The sequence below is a fragment of the Natrix helvetica genome (assembly GCF_964273705.1).
Source record: "Natrix helvetica genome assembly, chromosome: 1".
Classification (NCBI taxonomy): domain Eukaryota; kingdom Metazoa; phylum Chordata; class Lepidosauria; order Squamata; family Natricidae; genus Natrix; species Natrix helvetica.
In genome coordinates, this window is record NC_138548.1 from 374998454 (window position 1) to 375012142 (window position 13689).

The 13689-nt window shown below is 46.4% G+C and overlaps 1 protein-coding gene and 1 long non-coding RNA gene across 2 annotated transcripts in view; both read left to right on the forward strand.

Moving 5' to 3' along the window:
- The window catches only part of LOC309383824, a 96874-nt gene that overhangs the window by 7201 nt on the left and 75984 nt on the right, over positions 1 to 13689 (forward strand). The window lies entirely within an intron of this gene.
- The window catches only part of LOC309383578 (alpha-2-macroglobulin-like), a 76573-nt gene continuing 67859 nt past the window's right edge, over positions 4976 to 13689 (forward strand). Inside the window, exons 1-5 of the mRNA XM_081936309.1 lie at positions 4976 to 5166; positions 9124 to 9307; positions 9470 to 9635; positions 12214 to 12266; positions 12943 to 12963. Coding sequence (XP_081792435.1) covers positions 5069 to 5166; positions 9124 to 9307; positions 9470 to 9635; positions 12214 to 12266; positions 12943 to 12963 — 522 coding nt within the window. The 5' untranslated portion in view covers positions 4976 to 5068. The remainder of the gene's footprint in view (positions 5167 to 9123; positions 9308 to 9469; positions 9636 to 12213; positions 12267 to 12942; positions 12964 to 13689) is intronic.

Consider the following 13689-nt stretch of genomic DNA (forward strand, 5'->3'; position numbering starts at 1 on the left):
TTCATCCCTATTCTCACAAGTCCGTTCCCCAAGAAGCCTCCGGAGGAGAAAAAAGGCCAAAAATCAAGGCCAAAAATCAGCTGGCCAGCACGCACTGGAGCTGACAGGGCAACGCCTCACATGCCCTCAGAAATGGCTCTGCGTGCCACCTGTGGCACGCGTCCCATAGGTTCGCCATCACGGCTGTCGGTTGTCCCCAGGAATCCCTAGATACTTTTAAGAAATCGAGACATGAGACTTGAAAATGCATACAAAAAGGGCGGCGCCTTCTCAAAAATAGGTCTACAACTATTTCTCAATATAATCTGAAGTTTCCACAGAGGAGGCCAAGAAAATCAAAAATGGGGGTTGTGTCTTTGCAATTGAAGTCTCCCCCCGCTTTTTTTAGGAGTGTTGGAGGTTGAAAAGGGGCAGGTCTTCCATCTCATGATCATGGCTGCCCTCTTGACTTTTTAAAAGGTACATATGCATCTGTGGTAGCGTAGTCATTAGAATGTAGTACTGCAGGCTATTTCTGCCGACTGCCAGCAGTTTGGCAGTTCGATCCTGACTTGTTCAAGGTTGGCTCAGCCTTCTATCCTTCCGAGGTCAGTAAAATGAGGACTGATTGTTGGGGGCAATAGGCTGGCTCTGTAAACTGCTTTGAGGGGGCTGTCAAACACTGTGAAGTGGTATATAAGTCTTAAGGGCTACTGCTATCCCTTCTACGTTGCCTCCAAAGGCTTCTCTGAGTTTGCTTGTGAACCGTCCGTGTGTTCCTTGGAAACGGGAGTGGAAAGTGATGTGTGACGCAAACCCTATGCTAGCTTCTATTATGTTGGCTATGAAAAATCTCCAAATCTTTTACAGAGAGGTGTCTGTCCCCCCAAATCTCCAGTTTTTAATGTTTTTTTTTTTTAATCGAAGAAGGTAGAGTTGTGTGCAACAGATCTGAAGTGGCAAGCCCTGAAAAAATAAATTCTCCCCAAGTTCTTTGGCTGACACACAAGTGCTGTCGGGAAACTGCCAGCTGGGAGTAGTCTTATTGATTTCAGCTGGCTTTAAAAAAAGAACAAAAACCCAAAGTCCATCCTTTCATTGCTCCATTCAGTGCATGTGCAGGGAAAAAAAACAACCCATCGCGAAGCAGAGAGAATGGAGCACAGGTTTAAGGATCTTTCCTTACCATGACATCAAGTGCAGCAGGTAACCTGCACAAACCCCTTGATCTAGCAGAAGCTAAGCACAGTTTTCAAAGCATAGCCAAAATGTTTTTGAATCCCACCACTGGGTAGCTCTCGGATTAGCTACATCTTTGCCCTGCCTTGCGCAGACATAAGCAAAGGTGGATGAAGATTGGATTTTTCCAAATTAAAGTATTCTTCTAATTCATTGATGGTGAAGCTATGGCACGCCTGCCAGAAGTGGCACACAGAGCCATCACTCTGGGTACATGGAGTTATCACCCATTGCTATTCCGAGTTCAGGCACACCGGCCAGCTGGTCTTCACAAGCACAGGAGTGCAAGAAAGCGGAAGAGCCGCTGCCTGGGAGACGCGCCACCTGGGAAGCAGTTGCGGTAAGCGCCGCTCTGCCCAGGAAGCGGGTCCGCTCCCTTGGCAGGCTGGGAAGGTGCTTCAACTTTCTCTCCCTGTCCAGGGCTGCGGAACTGGGCTGTTAGCCTTTAATACACGGAAGTCCACTGATAACTTCTGCTAATGAGATATTCTATTCTTTGCAGCATCCAATCTGGAATGTGTAGCATCCATGGCGTCTTTAATGGCTTTTTGATGATAATATTGATTTGTTTAAATTTATTGGCTGCTCAATTCCAGTGGGCCTTTTCACCTCCAGAATAAAAGTGGTTACATCTAATAGTCTCTTCTTTAAAGTAGGAGCAATGAAAGTAGAATTTAAACAGTGATCAGGAAGGAAGGATGCCAACAGCTGCCCAACTTTTGGTTGAAAGTCCATGTACTCTAAATATTATTTTAAGGAATGTTGGTTATTTACCTACTCCCCCTGAAACAATTTGGCTTTTTTGCCACAGGTGGGAGGCAGTTATTTTTTTTCTTTAATCTGACAGATTTGGAGGAAGGCTGATGAAACAACCAAACAATTAATTACATTCCACAAAACTACCTGTCTTTCCACAAGAGCCACAGTTTCCTTGGCCAGAATGCAAAGCCTAGGGGAAATCTGTTGGGTTCCCCCCTCCCTACCTGGCAGGCTTCCCCCCAGGTAGGGATTCACTAATGGGAGAAGATGGCAAGATGGTGATAGGCAGCAGGGAGAAAGCGGAACTACTTAATTCCTTCTTTGTCTTCACATGAAAGGGGGGAAAATAGTCCAGTCTAACAAAAGCAGCACTGTGGGAGACAGAACAGGAATGCAAGTCAAAATAGGCAAAGAATTTGGGAAACTTTCATATCCCGTGCTTCATAGCCTCTTTCCACTTAACCATTACATAGGTTACAAAGTCTGTCTGTCTGTCTGTCTGTCTCTCCCTCCCTCCCCCTCTCTCTCTCACACAGAGAGATATACAAACCATTGGCCCACATTAAAAATGAAATTCTGGGGCCTGTTCTCCAAGGAAAGTATATATTTTCTCATACATATACATAACACACCAGGGACGTGTGGTCAGGGGAGGCAGGGGAGGCAGAGCCTCACCTCTCTTCATGAAATAATAGTATATAATATTATATACTCTATATATAGAGAGAGTAAGCCCACATTTTGAGCCCACGCTTGAAGATGGCAGGTGAGATCCTGCCGAAATGTTGCAAAGACAATCTCAACCTTACACGGGAAAAGACCCGAATACAACAAAACCAGCATATATATATATATATATATATATAGATAGATAGATAGATAGATAGATAGATAGATAGATAGATAGATAGATAGATAGATAGATAGTATATATAGTATATAATATTATATACATCCGTCCGGCTGCGCCCAGGAGCTGCGGAGGCAGAAATGTTGTCGGCGCTCCCGGATGACGAAGCCACGAAAGCGACTGGGGGAAAGTTCTCGTCATTCCACAGTCGCTCTCGTGGCTTCATCATCCGGGAGCGCCAACAACATTTCTGCCTCCGTAGCTCCCGGGCGCGGCCGGACGGATGTAGCCAGAGCGACGCCGAGGCGGTCCGGGCGGACGAAAAAGCAAGCGAGTGATGGAGGATCAGGCAGCCTGATCCTCGGTCACTCGCCTGCCGGACTGCCTCGGTGCCACTCTGGCTACCTCCGTCCGTCAGCGCCCACGAGCTGCAGAGGCAGAAATGTTGTCGGCACTCCCGGATGATGAAGCCACGAAATAGACTGGGGGAAGGTTCTCGTCATTCCCCAGTCACTTTTGTGGCTTCGTCATCCGGGAGCGCCGACAACATTTCTGCCTTCGCAGCTCCTGGGCGTGGCCGGACGGATGTAGCCAGAGCTACGCTGAGGCGGTCCAGGCGGACGAAAGAGCGAGTGAGCGAGCGATGGAGGATCAGGCAGCCTGATCCTCGGTCGCTCGACAGCCGGACTGCTTCGGCGCCACTCTGGCTACCTCCGTCCATCTGTGCCTGCGAGCTGCGGAGGCAGAAATGTTGTTGGCGCTCCCGGATGACGAAGCCACGAAAGCGACTGGGGAATGATGAGAACCTTCCTGCCTCTGCTGGACTTTGCGCGCTCCTCGCGACTGCAATATACGTCTAGAAGCAGCTTTTGTGGCTAATGGGGTTTGGGCTTCCAGCCCAACAGCCCCTGCCACTTCTGGACGTCTATTGCAGTCGCGAGGAGCACGCAAAGTCCAGCAGAGGCAGGAAGGTTCTCGTCGTTCCCCAGTCACTTTCGAGGACTGCAGAGCGCGAGCCGGCAGAGCACACTCAGGAAGGCGGGGAATGGGATAACATCTGCTGGAGGCTGAGGCAGCCTCAGCCTCCAGCACATGTGTTCCCATTCCCTGCCTTCCTGATGACGTCACCAGCCTCACCAGCCATAAACCTCACCACACGTCACTGTAACACACATATACACATGATACACACACACAAGAGATTGCACAACCATTTATCTGAAATGGTATCAGTTTCCTGCCTGAGCAGGGGGTTGGACTAGAAGACCTTTAAGGTCTTTCCAAATCTGCTATTCTATTCTACTAAATGAACTCTCATAAGTCGAGGACTACCTGAATTTTACTGCACCAAAAAGTTGAAGTCTGCTTTCTTTCTTTCTTTTTGCTCCTTTATCTCCCTTTCCCCCCCTCACTTGCCTACTTTTACCTCTCCCGTTTTACTACAGTCTTTATTTCTGAGTCTTATATTGAGACAAAGTTTAATAAAGCTCACAAAAGCATTGGCTGAAATAATAGTTATACCGTATTAGGAAAGCTGGTGGAAAGCTTGTATGTCTACTTTTGTAACTGTACATAAGAGAAAACGGAGCGACCCATGTCACTATGACAGTGGTGGTGAACCTATGGCACATGTGCCAGAGTTGGCACTCAGACCCCTCTCTGTGGGTACGTGTGCTGTCGCCCCAGCTCAGCTCCACTGCGTTTCTCCGTGACATTTCTCACTGTTGTTTGCAGGGAAACAGAAGCTCTCGAGAGAAAAAGTTCTCGCCTCTTGCACAGCTGCTGGTGTTGGGATGCCCAGCCTCCTGCTGACCAGCTGGCCTTTGGGTTGCTGCTGCGCATGTGTGCGCCCAAGAGAGAGAGACTTGCAGTTTGGGCCGTCAGTCTCTAAAAGGTTCACCATCAATGCACTATGACATTCAGGTTGTTCAGTTTTGGGGTTTGAAGTTATTAAAAAAACTGCAGCTGTAAACCACTAGGTTACACAAGCTTCAAAGGAAACCTCCCCGGATGCTTGTTCTGTGCAGAATAAAGTTGTGTTGTTTCAGTCTCCACCCCCGTGTGCTCTTTGGCCTTGAACATTGGCAAGGACTCACATTTGGGCTGGGAAATCAGACCTGTCCCCTTTTCTGGGTTTTATCTCTTCTTCCACACGGACTGTTTGCAGAGGGGCAGTCAGAGCTGAAGAGTGAACAGCTGAGACTTTTCAGCCCAGCTTTGCAGGCAGCCTCTCTCTTCAATATGATGGGGGAAAGCTGGCAACATGGAAAAACCATCTTCCTTCTCCTTCTCCTGTCTGTCCTTCTCAGGACCACTGAAGCTGCTCCTGAGCCCAAACTGTAAGTTTATTTCTTCAGGCTACTTCCCTTTCTGTCTTCTTTGGCTGGGAAAGATTTAGGCTTTAAACTCCACTCTGTTTTATTTTTAAAGTAAGCATCTCTCAGTCCAGGATATTTTCAAAGGGAAACTTAAGGAGGAGCGATGCCCCAGAGATAGTTGGTGGTGGGAGGGGAGGCAGGACTTTATAAAAAAAAATCTGTAAGATTTATGGAGATTCTCAGTCATCCAGGTCATGGTTGTCCCAAAGGTGTTTTTTCAAGAGGCAACTGAACTTTCTGGTTTTTCTTTGATGACATTTTGCTTCTCATCTAAGAAGCTTCTTCTGCTCAGAGCTGAAGAAGCGTCTTGGATGAGAAGCGAAACGTCTTCAAAGAAATTAATATAAGAACCGGTGTTATTATCGAGGAAACACACGTACACACACACACACACACACACACACCTCCTCACACTGGCCCACATTAAAAATGAAATTCTGAGTAAAAATCAATTAATAAATTAATTAATCAATTAAAATAAAAAAATCTTTATAATAAAAAAATGAAATTCTGTTGCCTGCCCTCAAAAGAAAGTATATATTTTCTGATAACACACACATCACACACACACACACACACACACACACACAGACACACATTGTATATAGCTTCCATATATGTAGTCCTTAATGGTGCTACATCTACACGGAGGGAAGTTTCCCTGAAAATAAGACTTAACCGGATAACCGAAATAAGCCCTAGCATGATTTTTCAGAAAGCTCGTAATATAAGCCCTCTGGAAAAAATAACCCCCAGTTAAGATAATCAACCAGACAGACACATTTAGTACCATATTTTCCCCCAAATACACCCTTATCAGAAAATAAGCCCTAAAGCGTCTTTTGGAGCAAAAATTAATATAAGACCCAGTCTTATTTTGGGGAAAACATAGGTACAGAAACACGCAAAAACTGACCCACATTTAGGATGAAATTCTGTTGCCTGCTCTCAAAAGAAAGTATATATTTTCTCATACACATACATAACACACATGTACACATTACACAGACACTCTTTGTATATAGCTTGCCTATATGTAGCCCTTAATGATACTACATCTGCATGGAGGGACATAAGCAGTGGGGTACCACTAGATTCTGTCTTAGGGCCAGGGATGTGCGGTCAGGGGAGGCAGGGGAGGCAGAGCCTCACCTCTCTTCATGCAATAATAGTATATAATATAATATTATATACTACTACTAGTATATAATATTATATACTATTCTTCATGCAATAATAGTATATAATATTATATAATATTATATATTATATGTATATAATATTATATACATCCGTCTGGCCGCGCCCGGGAGCTGCGGAGGCAGAAATGTTGTCGGCGCTCCTGGATGACGAAGCCACGAAAGCGACTGGGGGAAGGTTCCCGTCATTCCCCAGTCACTTTCATGGCTTCGTCATCCGGGAGTGCCAACAACATTTCTGCCTTCGCAGCTCCCGGGCGTGGCCGGATGGATGTAGCCAGAGCGACGCTGAGGCGGTCCGGGTGGACGAAAGAGCGAGCAAGCGATGGAGGATCAGGCAGCCTGATCCTCGGTCACTCGCCTGCCGGACTGCCTCGGCGCCACTCTGGCTACCTCCGGCCGGCCGCGCCCACGACCTGCGAAGGCAGAAATGTTGTTGGTGCTCCCAGATGACGAAGCCACGAAAGCGACTGGGGAATGACGAGAATCTTCCTGCCTCTGCTGGACTTTGCGGGCTCCTCGCGACTGCAATATATGTCCAGAAGCGGCTTTTGTGGCTAATGGGGTTTGGGCTTCCAGCCCAACAGCCCCTGCCTCTTCTGGACGTCTATTGCAGTCGCGAGGAGCATGCAAAGTCCAGCAGAGGCAGGAAGGTTCTCATCGTTCCTCAGTCGCTTTCGAGGACTGCGGAGCGCGAGCCGGCGGAGCACGCTCAGGAAGGTGGGGAATGGGATCACGTGTGCTGGAGGCTGAGGCAGCCTCAGCCTCCAGCACACGTGGTCCCATTCCCTGCCTTCCTGATGACATCACCAGCCTCACCAGCCATAAACCTCACCGCACGTCACTGCTTAGGGCCAGTACTGTTCAATATCTTCGTAAATGACTTAGACGAGGGAATAGAAGAATAGAACTCATCCAATTTGCAGATGATATTAACCCTGGCAGAAATAGCCAACACCCTATTTGATAGGCTCAGGATCCAGATGGATCTCAACAGACTTGAACACTGGGCCCAAGTTCACAAAATGAAAACCGTGGCTCGTAGAGAAAAATAAAGTTTTACACTTAGGCAAGTAAAACCAAAAATGCAGATACAGATTAGGTGAAACCTGTCTTAATAGCAGTAACTGTGAAAGGGATCTTGGAGTCTTAGTGGACAATCAATTAAATATTGAGCTAGTAGTGTGTGGGGGCAGCCAAAAAAGCCAATGCAATCCTAAATTGCATTAACAGAGAGATTGAATCAAGATTATGTGGTAACACCACTCTATAAAGCATTACTAAGACCACACCTAGAATACTGCCTCCAGTTTTGGTCACCACACTATAAAAAAGATGTTGAGACTCTAGAAAGAGTACAGAAAAGAACAAGAAAGATGATATGGGGCAAGGGTGGATTGCTGGGGGTTCGCAGGGGCTCAGGAGAACCTCTAGCTAAGATTCCGTGCATTTCAGAGAAGCCCCCAATCCCACTCCTGGTTGGCCCCTCCCACACCTCCCCACGCAGCCTCTTTTGGATGCAGGTAAGTTCAGGGCGCATGGGGAGGCTCGGGGGTTGGGGGGGACAGGCCTACTGAAAGTTTGGGAAGGCTGAAAATGGACCCATTTCCAGCCTCTAGAGGGACTCAAGAGCCTGGGGAGGCCGTTTTTCGCTCTCCCGGAGGCTCGGGGAGAGCCTCCAAAGCCCAGGGAGGGCAAAAATACCCCCCATGGTGTAGGAGGCCAACTAGGACACAGCCACCATGGCCACACTCACTCAGAAAGCGGGCAGAGAACCTCTTGCTAAAGTTTTTGAAACCCACCCCTGATTAGGGGACTGGAGGCTAAAACATTTGAAGAATGGTTGAAAGAACATGCTAGTCTAATGAACAAAAGGAGAAGGAGTGACATGATAGCATTCTTCCAATATTTGAGGGGCTGTTACAGAGTTTCCAAAGCACCTGAAGGCGGAATAATGGATGGAAGCTGATCAAGGAGAGATTCAACCTAGAAATAAGGAGAAAGCTTCTGACAGTGAGAACAATCAACCAATGGAACAGCTTGCCTTCAGAAGCTGTGGGAGCTTCCTCCCTGGAGGCTTTCAAGAAGGCACTGGACAGCCACCTGTCAGAAATGGTATCGGGTCTCCTGCTTGAGCAGGGGGTTGGACTAGATGACCTACAATGTCCCTTCCAATTCTGTAATTCCCCAGGGAGTATACTGGCTGGGGAATTCTGGGAGCTGAAATACACACACCTTAAAGATGCCAAGGTTGCTGTAGAGAAATGTGTCACTGAAGATTCAGTCTCCCTGGCCAAAGGTGTCAAAAGGTTGAATCATGGCAACTGGTCCAATCCTTGTTAATCTCCGAGCAACTTCATCAGTCAGAGCAAAATTAGTTAGGCTGAGAGTCATTGGAAGGGACCAACTCTTGCCACACCAACTCCAGGGGGTTCTCCCCAGACTGCAACCCGTTTTGGGGAGAAACCCCTGAAGTTGGTGTGGCAAAAGTTGGTACCTTCCAACAACTCTTTGACTCTTCCTGACTAATTTTGCTCTGACAGATGAAGTTGCTTGGATGAGCCACGAAATGCTTCCGATTAACAAAGATTGGTCCAGTTGCCATGATTCACCCTTTTGACACAGATCTAGCTCCACCAACACAGGCCCAAATCTCAGGAAATCCTCTTGTATTTGCTTGGTGTATTTCCTAATCAGAGCCCCTGCCCTTCTTTCCAAGGCAATATGTGGCAGTGGTACCCAGCATAATCTACCTGGAGACCCCTGAGAACTTCTGCATCCAGATAAACAATCTGAAGGAAACAGTCAACTTGACTCTTTTGTTGGAATCCGATAGCCAAGATTTGATCCTGAATAAAATGACGATAAAAGAGAAAGATGCATTTCAATGTGTCCCTTTCCAGGTAAGTCTGTCTGTCTGTCTGTCTGTCTGTCTGTCTGTCTGTCTGTCTGTCTGTCTGTCTCTCTTCCCCTTAGGCTGTTTCGTTCAACATAATGCAAACATGAAGCAATAGAACATCATGATAACAATACCTCTCAAACCATTTTGTCTCTTCATCCTGCAGGTTCCCAGGGAGAGCAACATTTCTCCCCCATTGGAAGTCATTCTCAATTTGGATGTAAAATTCCCAAGCCACAGTTTCCCGATCCGCAAAAGAGTGCAAATTGAGAAGCCAAAGCATCTACTTTTCATCCAGACAGACAAACCAATCTACAGAGCGGGTCAACAAGGTAAAAGACGACTCCAGCTTCCCAAATTCTGGCTTTTCTAACCTTTTCAAAACTTTATCATTACAATTTTTTCGAGCCTGGTAATAAAATGTTCGGAAACCAACTCACAAGTTCAGAGAACAAATCTATACTCAAGCTACAGACATGCGCCACTATGGTAGAAAATGTTGGAAAATGACTGTGGGCATTTTCAGTTTAGTTCACACCCACCCCATCTCCTCCATGTCAGACCCTGTGCCCAGATCAGAGCAAGCACCTTCACCCTGCTCAGTTACCCACAACATGGGGATAACAAATGGAAATGATGAATATCTAATAATTTGATTTTGAAGGGCACCGTATCATTTTAAACTTAAAGCCTACACGCTGTATCTGGCCCAAGGGGTGCTTAGATCTGGATCCTGGACTGCCCTGGAAACAGTGAAGGACTGGCCCACAGGCGGCACTCCCAAGCTCCATTTCTGCTGGCAAAGGGTTGCCGGAGGCTGCCACACCTGAAAATGGAGCTCGGGAGCCCATTTTTGCTGGCAGAGTGCTTGGGCCACCACAGACAGGGCACTGATATGAGTGAGGTCGAGCTGGCCACGCCCACCCTGGCCCTTTAAGGTCAAACACAACCCTGATGCGTCCCTCAATGAAATCGAGTTTGGCACCCCTGATTTAAAACATTAATAATAAAAACAATAACAATAACCTTTAACATCATGAAACGTACTTTGGGAATGATTCATATTGCTTTGAGTGGCTTTGCAAGGTCCTCTGCCTTTTGATGTGTAACAAGAGAAATGGAAATAAGGTTCATTCTTATACATTGTTCACATGTCCCCAATTTTGCCTGTGGCATCTTCCAACTTGGCCAGTCAACTGTTTTTCAGCTTTGCTGATGTTTAATAAGTAAACATCAAAGGACGTTTTGCTAGGTGAATTGAGCAGTGGAAGAATTTGCTGGCTTGCTCTGATCTTGGTGTGTGCAAACTACAGGTTTGACTACTTGACTTACAATAGTTCATTTAGTCACCGTTCAAAGTTACAACAGCAGTGAAAAAAGTGACATGTCTTTTTTCAGTTACAATCTTTGTATCCTCCCCCATAGTCCTATGATCAAAATTTAGATGCTTGATAACTGACTCATATCTATGACGGTTGCAGTGTCCCAAAGTGATGTGATCACTTTTGGGGATTTTCTGACGAGCGAAGTCAATAGGGAAGAGTCAGTTTCTCTTAAACAACCAGGTTACTAAATTATCAACTGCAGTGGTTCACTTAACATCTGAGGAAAGAAAGGTTGTAAAATGGGGCAAATGTCACTTAACAAATGTCTCAATGAAAAACGTAAATTGTAAGTTGAGCACTACCTGTATGTAACCTGGGGATGACCCATAATCGGGAGTGGAATTCAGATGGTTTGGACTGGTTCGGGCGAAGTGGATGCAAATTGTACATCTGGTTCGCTGAACCAGTAGTTGCAAGGATTGGCTGGCCCCTCCCACCCCTCCCCTCCCAGGAGTCTCTGTGTGCCCTGTTAGGTAAGTGCAGGGCCTGCGTGGAGGCTCTGGGAGGGTGAAAAATGGGCCTCCTGATAGTTCCATAAGTCTGGAAAAGGGCCCATTTCCAGCCTCTGGAAGGCCTCCAGAGACCAGGGAAGGCCATTTTTGCCCTCCCAGAGGTGCAAGAAAAGCCTCCGGAGCCCGAGGAGGCTGAAAATGCCCCATCTCTACCGTGGTGCAGGAGGCAGAGTAGGCCATACCCCCATGGCTACGCCCACCCAGCAACCGGGCAGAGGACCAGTTGCTAAAAATTTTCAATCCCACCCGTGCCCATAATCAGTTTCCAACACCATCTACCGAGTGGAATAGAGCCAGGATAGGCATAACCACTTCACCTCTTCAGGGTCAGGAATCCTCATTGTTCTTCTCTGGTTGGCTGGACTCTGCCAACCAGAGAAGTTTTCCATCATGGAAAACAGACAAACCAGAGTGTCTCCAGAGGAGAGCAACCAAAGGGAAGGAGGATAAAAAGATCTATGATAAATAGAGATAGTGGGTATGCTCTTCCCCTTGGAGAAGAGAAGACTATGTGGAGGTCTGACAGCAGTCTTCATGTATCTCTTACCTGATCAATTTTGGGGGTCTTTCTAGGAGACATGAAACAACGATCTAAATGTCAGAAAGGTACATTATGAATGTGCATCAGGAAAAAAATGTATTAATGGAGCTGGATGGAATTGACTACCCAGGAGGAAGGATTGACAGAAGGATTTAAACAAAAGCTGGATGGCCACCTACCAGGAATGCTGCAACAGTGTATTACTGCCCTGGACAGGGGTCAGATTAGTGTTTTTCAACTGTAGCACCTTGAAGATGTTTAGACTTCAGTTCCCAGAATTCAACAGCCAGCACGGAATCTTCTGGAAAGATCCCATGCCTGGCCGAGGAATTCTAGGAGCAGAAGTCTTCAAATACTCAGGTATGAGAAAACACTGGACTGCAGTCAATGATCTCCAAGATCTCTTCTGTATCTTAATATTTCTATATTCAGTAGCTACTTTCCCCACATATTCTTTCTCTTTCCTTTGCAGTTCAGTTTCGCATCGTCTCTATGGATAAAGATTTACGCCCCCTGAAGAAGAAGGTAAATTTTGGGGGGTAGTAAGACAGGCAGAGATGATGGCATCTCCGTGAGAAAACATTCAATTCATGCTCTCCCTGGGGTCAATTCCCCTCCAGGGGAATTCTATACCCCTCCATCTTCACACAAAACATTGAACCCAGAGCATCTGTGGAGCAGTGGTGGGTTTCAATTTATTTTACTACTGGTTCGCTTGTGCACGCACGCCCTCGTGCAACACTTTTGCACATGCACAGAAGCATTCGGGCAGGTGGGCAAAGCCTCCTGCTACCGCTGCCACTATTGATTCGCCTGATCCAGGGCGAACCGGCAGAAACCCATGTCTGGTGTGGAGATACCCCTGGATGAAAACTAGTGAAGACTCATGGAGTAATTGAAGGCTTTGGATTAGTGCTGAGCTTAAATCTACCCTTAGTCATGAAAACTGGCTGGGTGACCTTGTTGCTAGGCATTGTCAACCAACCAACCTCACAGGGTGGTTGTTATGGGCGTGTGTGGTGGGAATTCTAAGGGCAGTCCCTTGAGGTAAGACAAGATACAAATAAATACCTATCAAAACCATAATGCAACATAAAAGAATCTCCCTTGCCCCTTTTTTTCTACCTACTTTTCTACTCTATCCTCCTTTTCATTCCTTAGTGTCTCTGATTTTCCTGTACTTTATTTTTTGTCTCCACAGTTTCCAGTTGTGTACATCCAGGTATGTGCTGAAAGGCCATAACAGCGCCAGCTCCATGGCTGATTGTACCTCATTGATCCTTGGATGGGAGGCCACCAGGAAACCTGAGGGCTGCAGGCTCTTGGGAAATCAAAATGACCAACCATTTCCAGATGGTTGCCTGGAAAATGATACAAGCAGATCTCTTGGTGGCGAAGGAGAGAGATTTTTAAAATAGCTAATATCGAGTCCCATTTCACTTAGTTAAGAAAGGGGCTAATTCACACAGTCCCACAAAGTAGCAAAATTAATGCTGTCGGGAAACGTGGGATATTTTGTCTTTGAGAGGTTTATTCCTATCTTCTTTACTAGGAATTGGGCTGAATGAGTGCCCTCTCCTTGCATTTGATCACAGAAACAGTAGCGTCGATCAAGGAAATCAACTAAAGACATGAATCAACTTCCTGCATAAAGTAGTTCATAGGTTTAGTGCTACCATTTCTGGGATGCAATTCCTTAAGGTGTCCACTAGATGGCAGAAGAATGGTGAGCTAATCAGTGAACACATCCCTTCCATCTAGTGGTGCTCTGGAGTAATGCAGTGCTGATCTGGCAACCAACTGAGAGGCTTTTTTTGTTGCTTTCTTTCTTAAATTAGTTGCTCTAAAATTGTTAAAGTGTTCAAGGAACTATGTCCCAGCCCCCCTCAGCTTGTACAATCTGAGCTTGAACATCCCTTTTTTCTAATGGTAGATCCTTCTTGCTAAT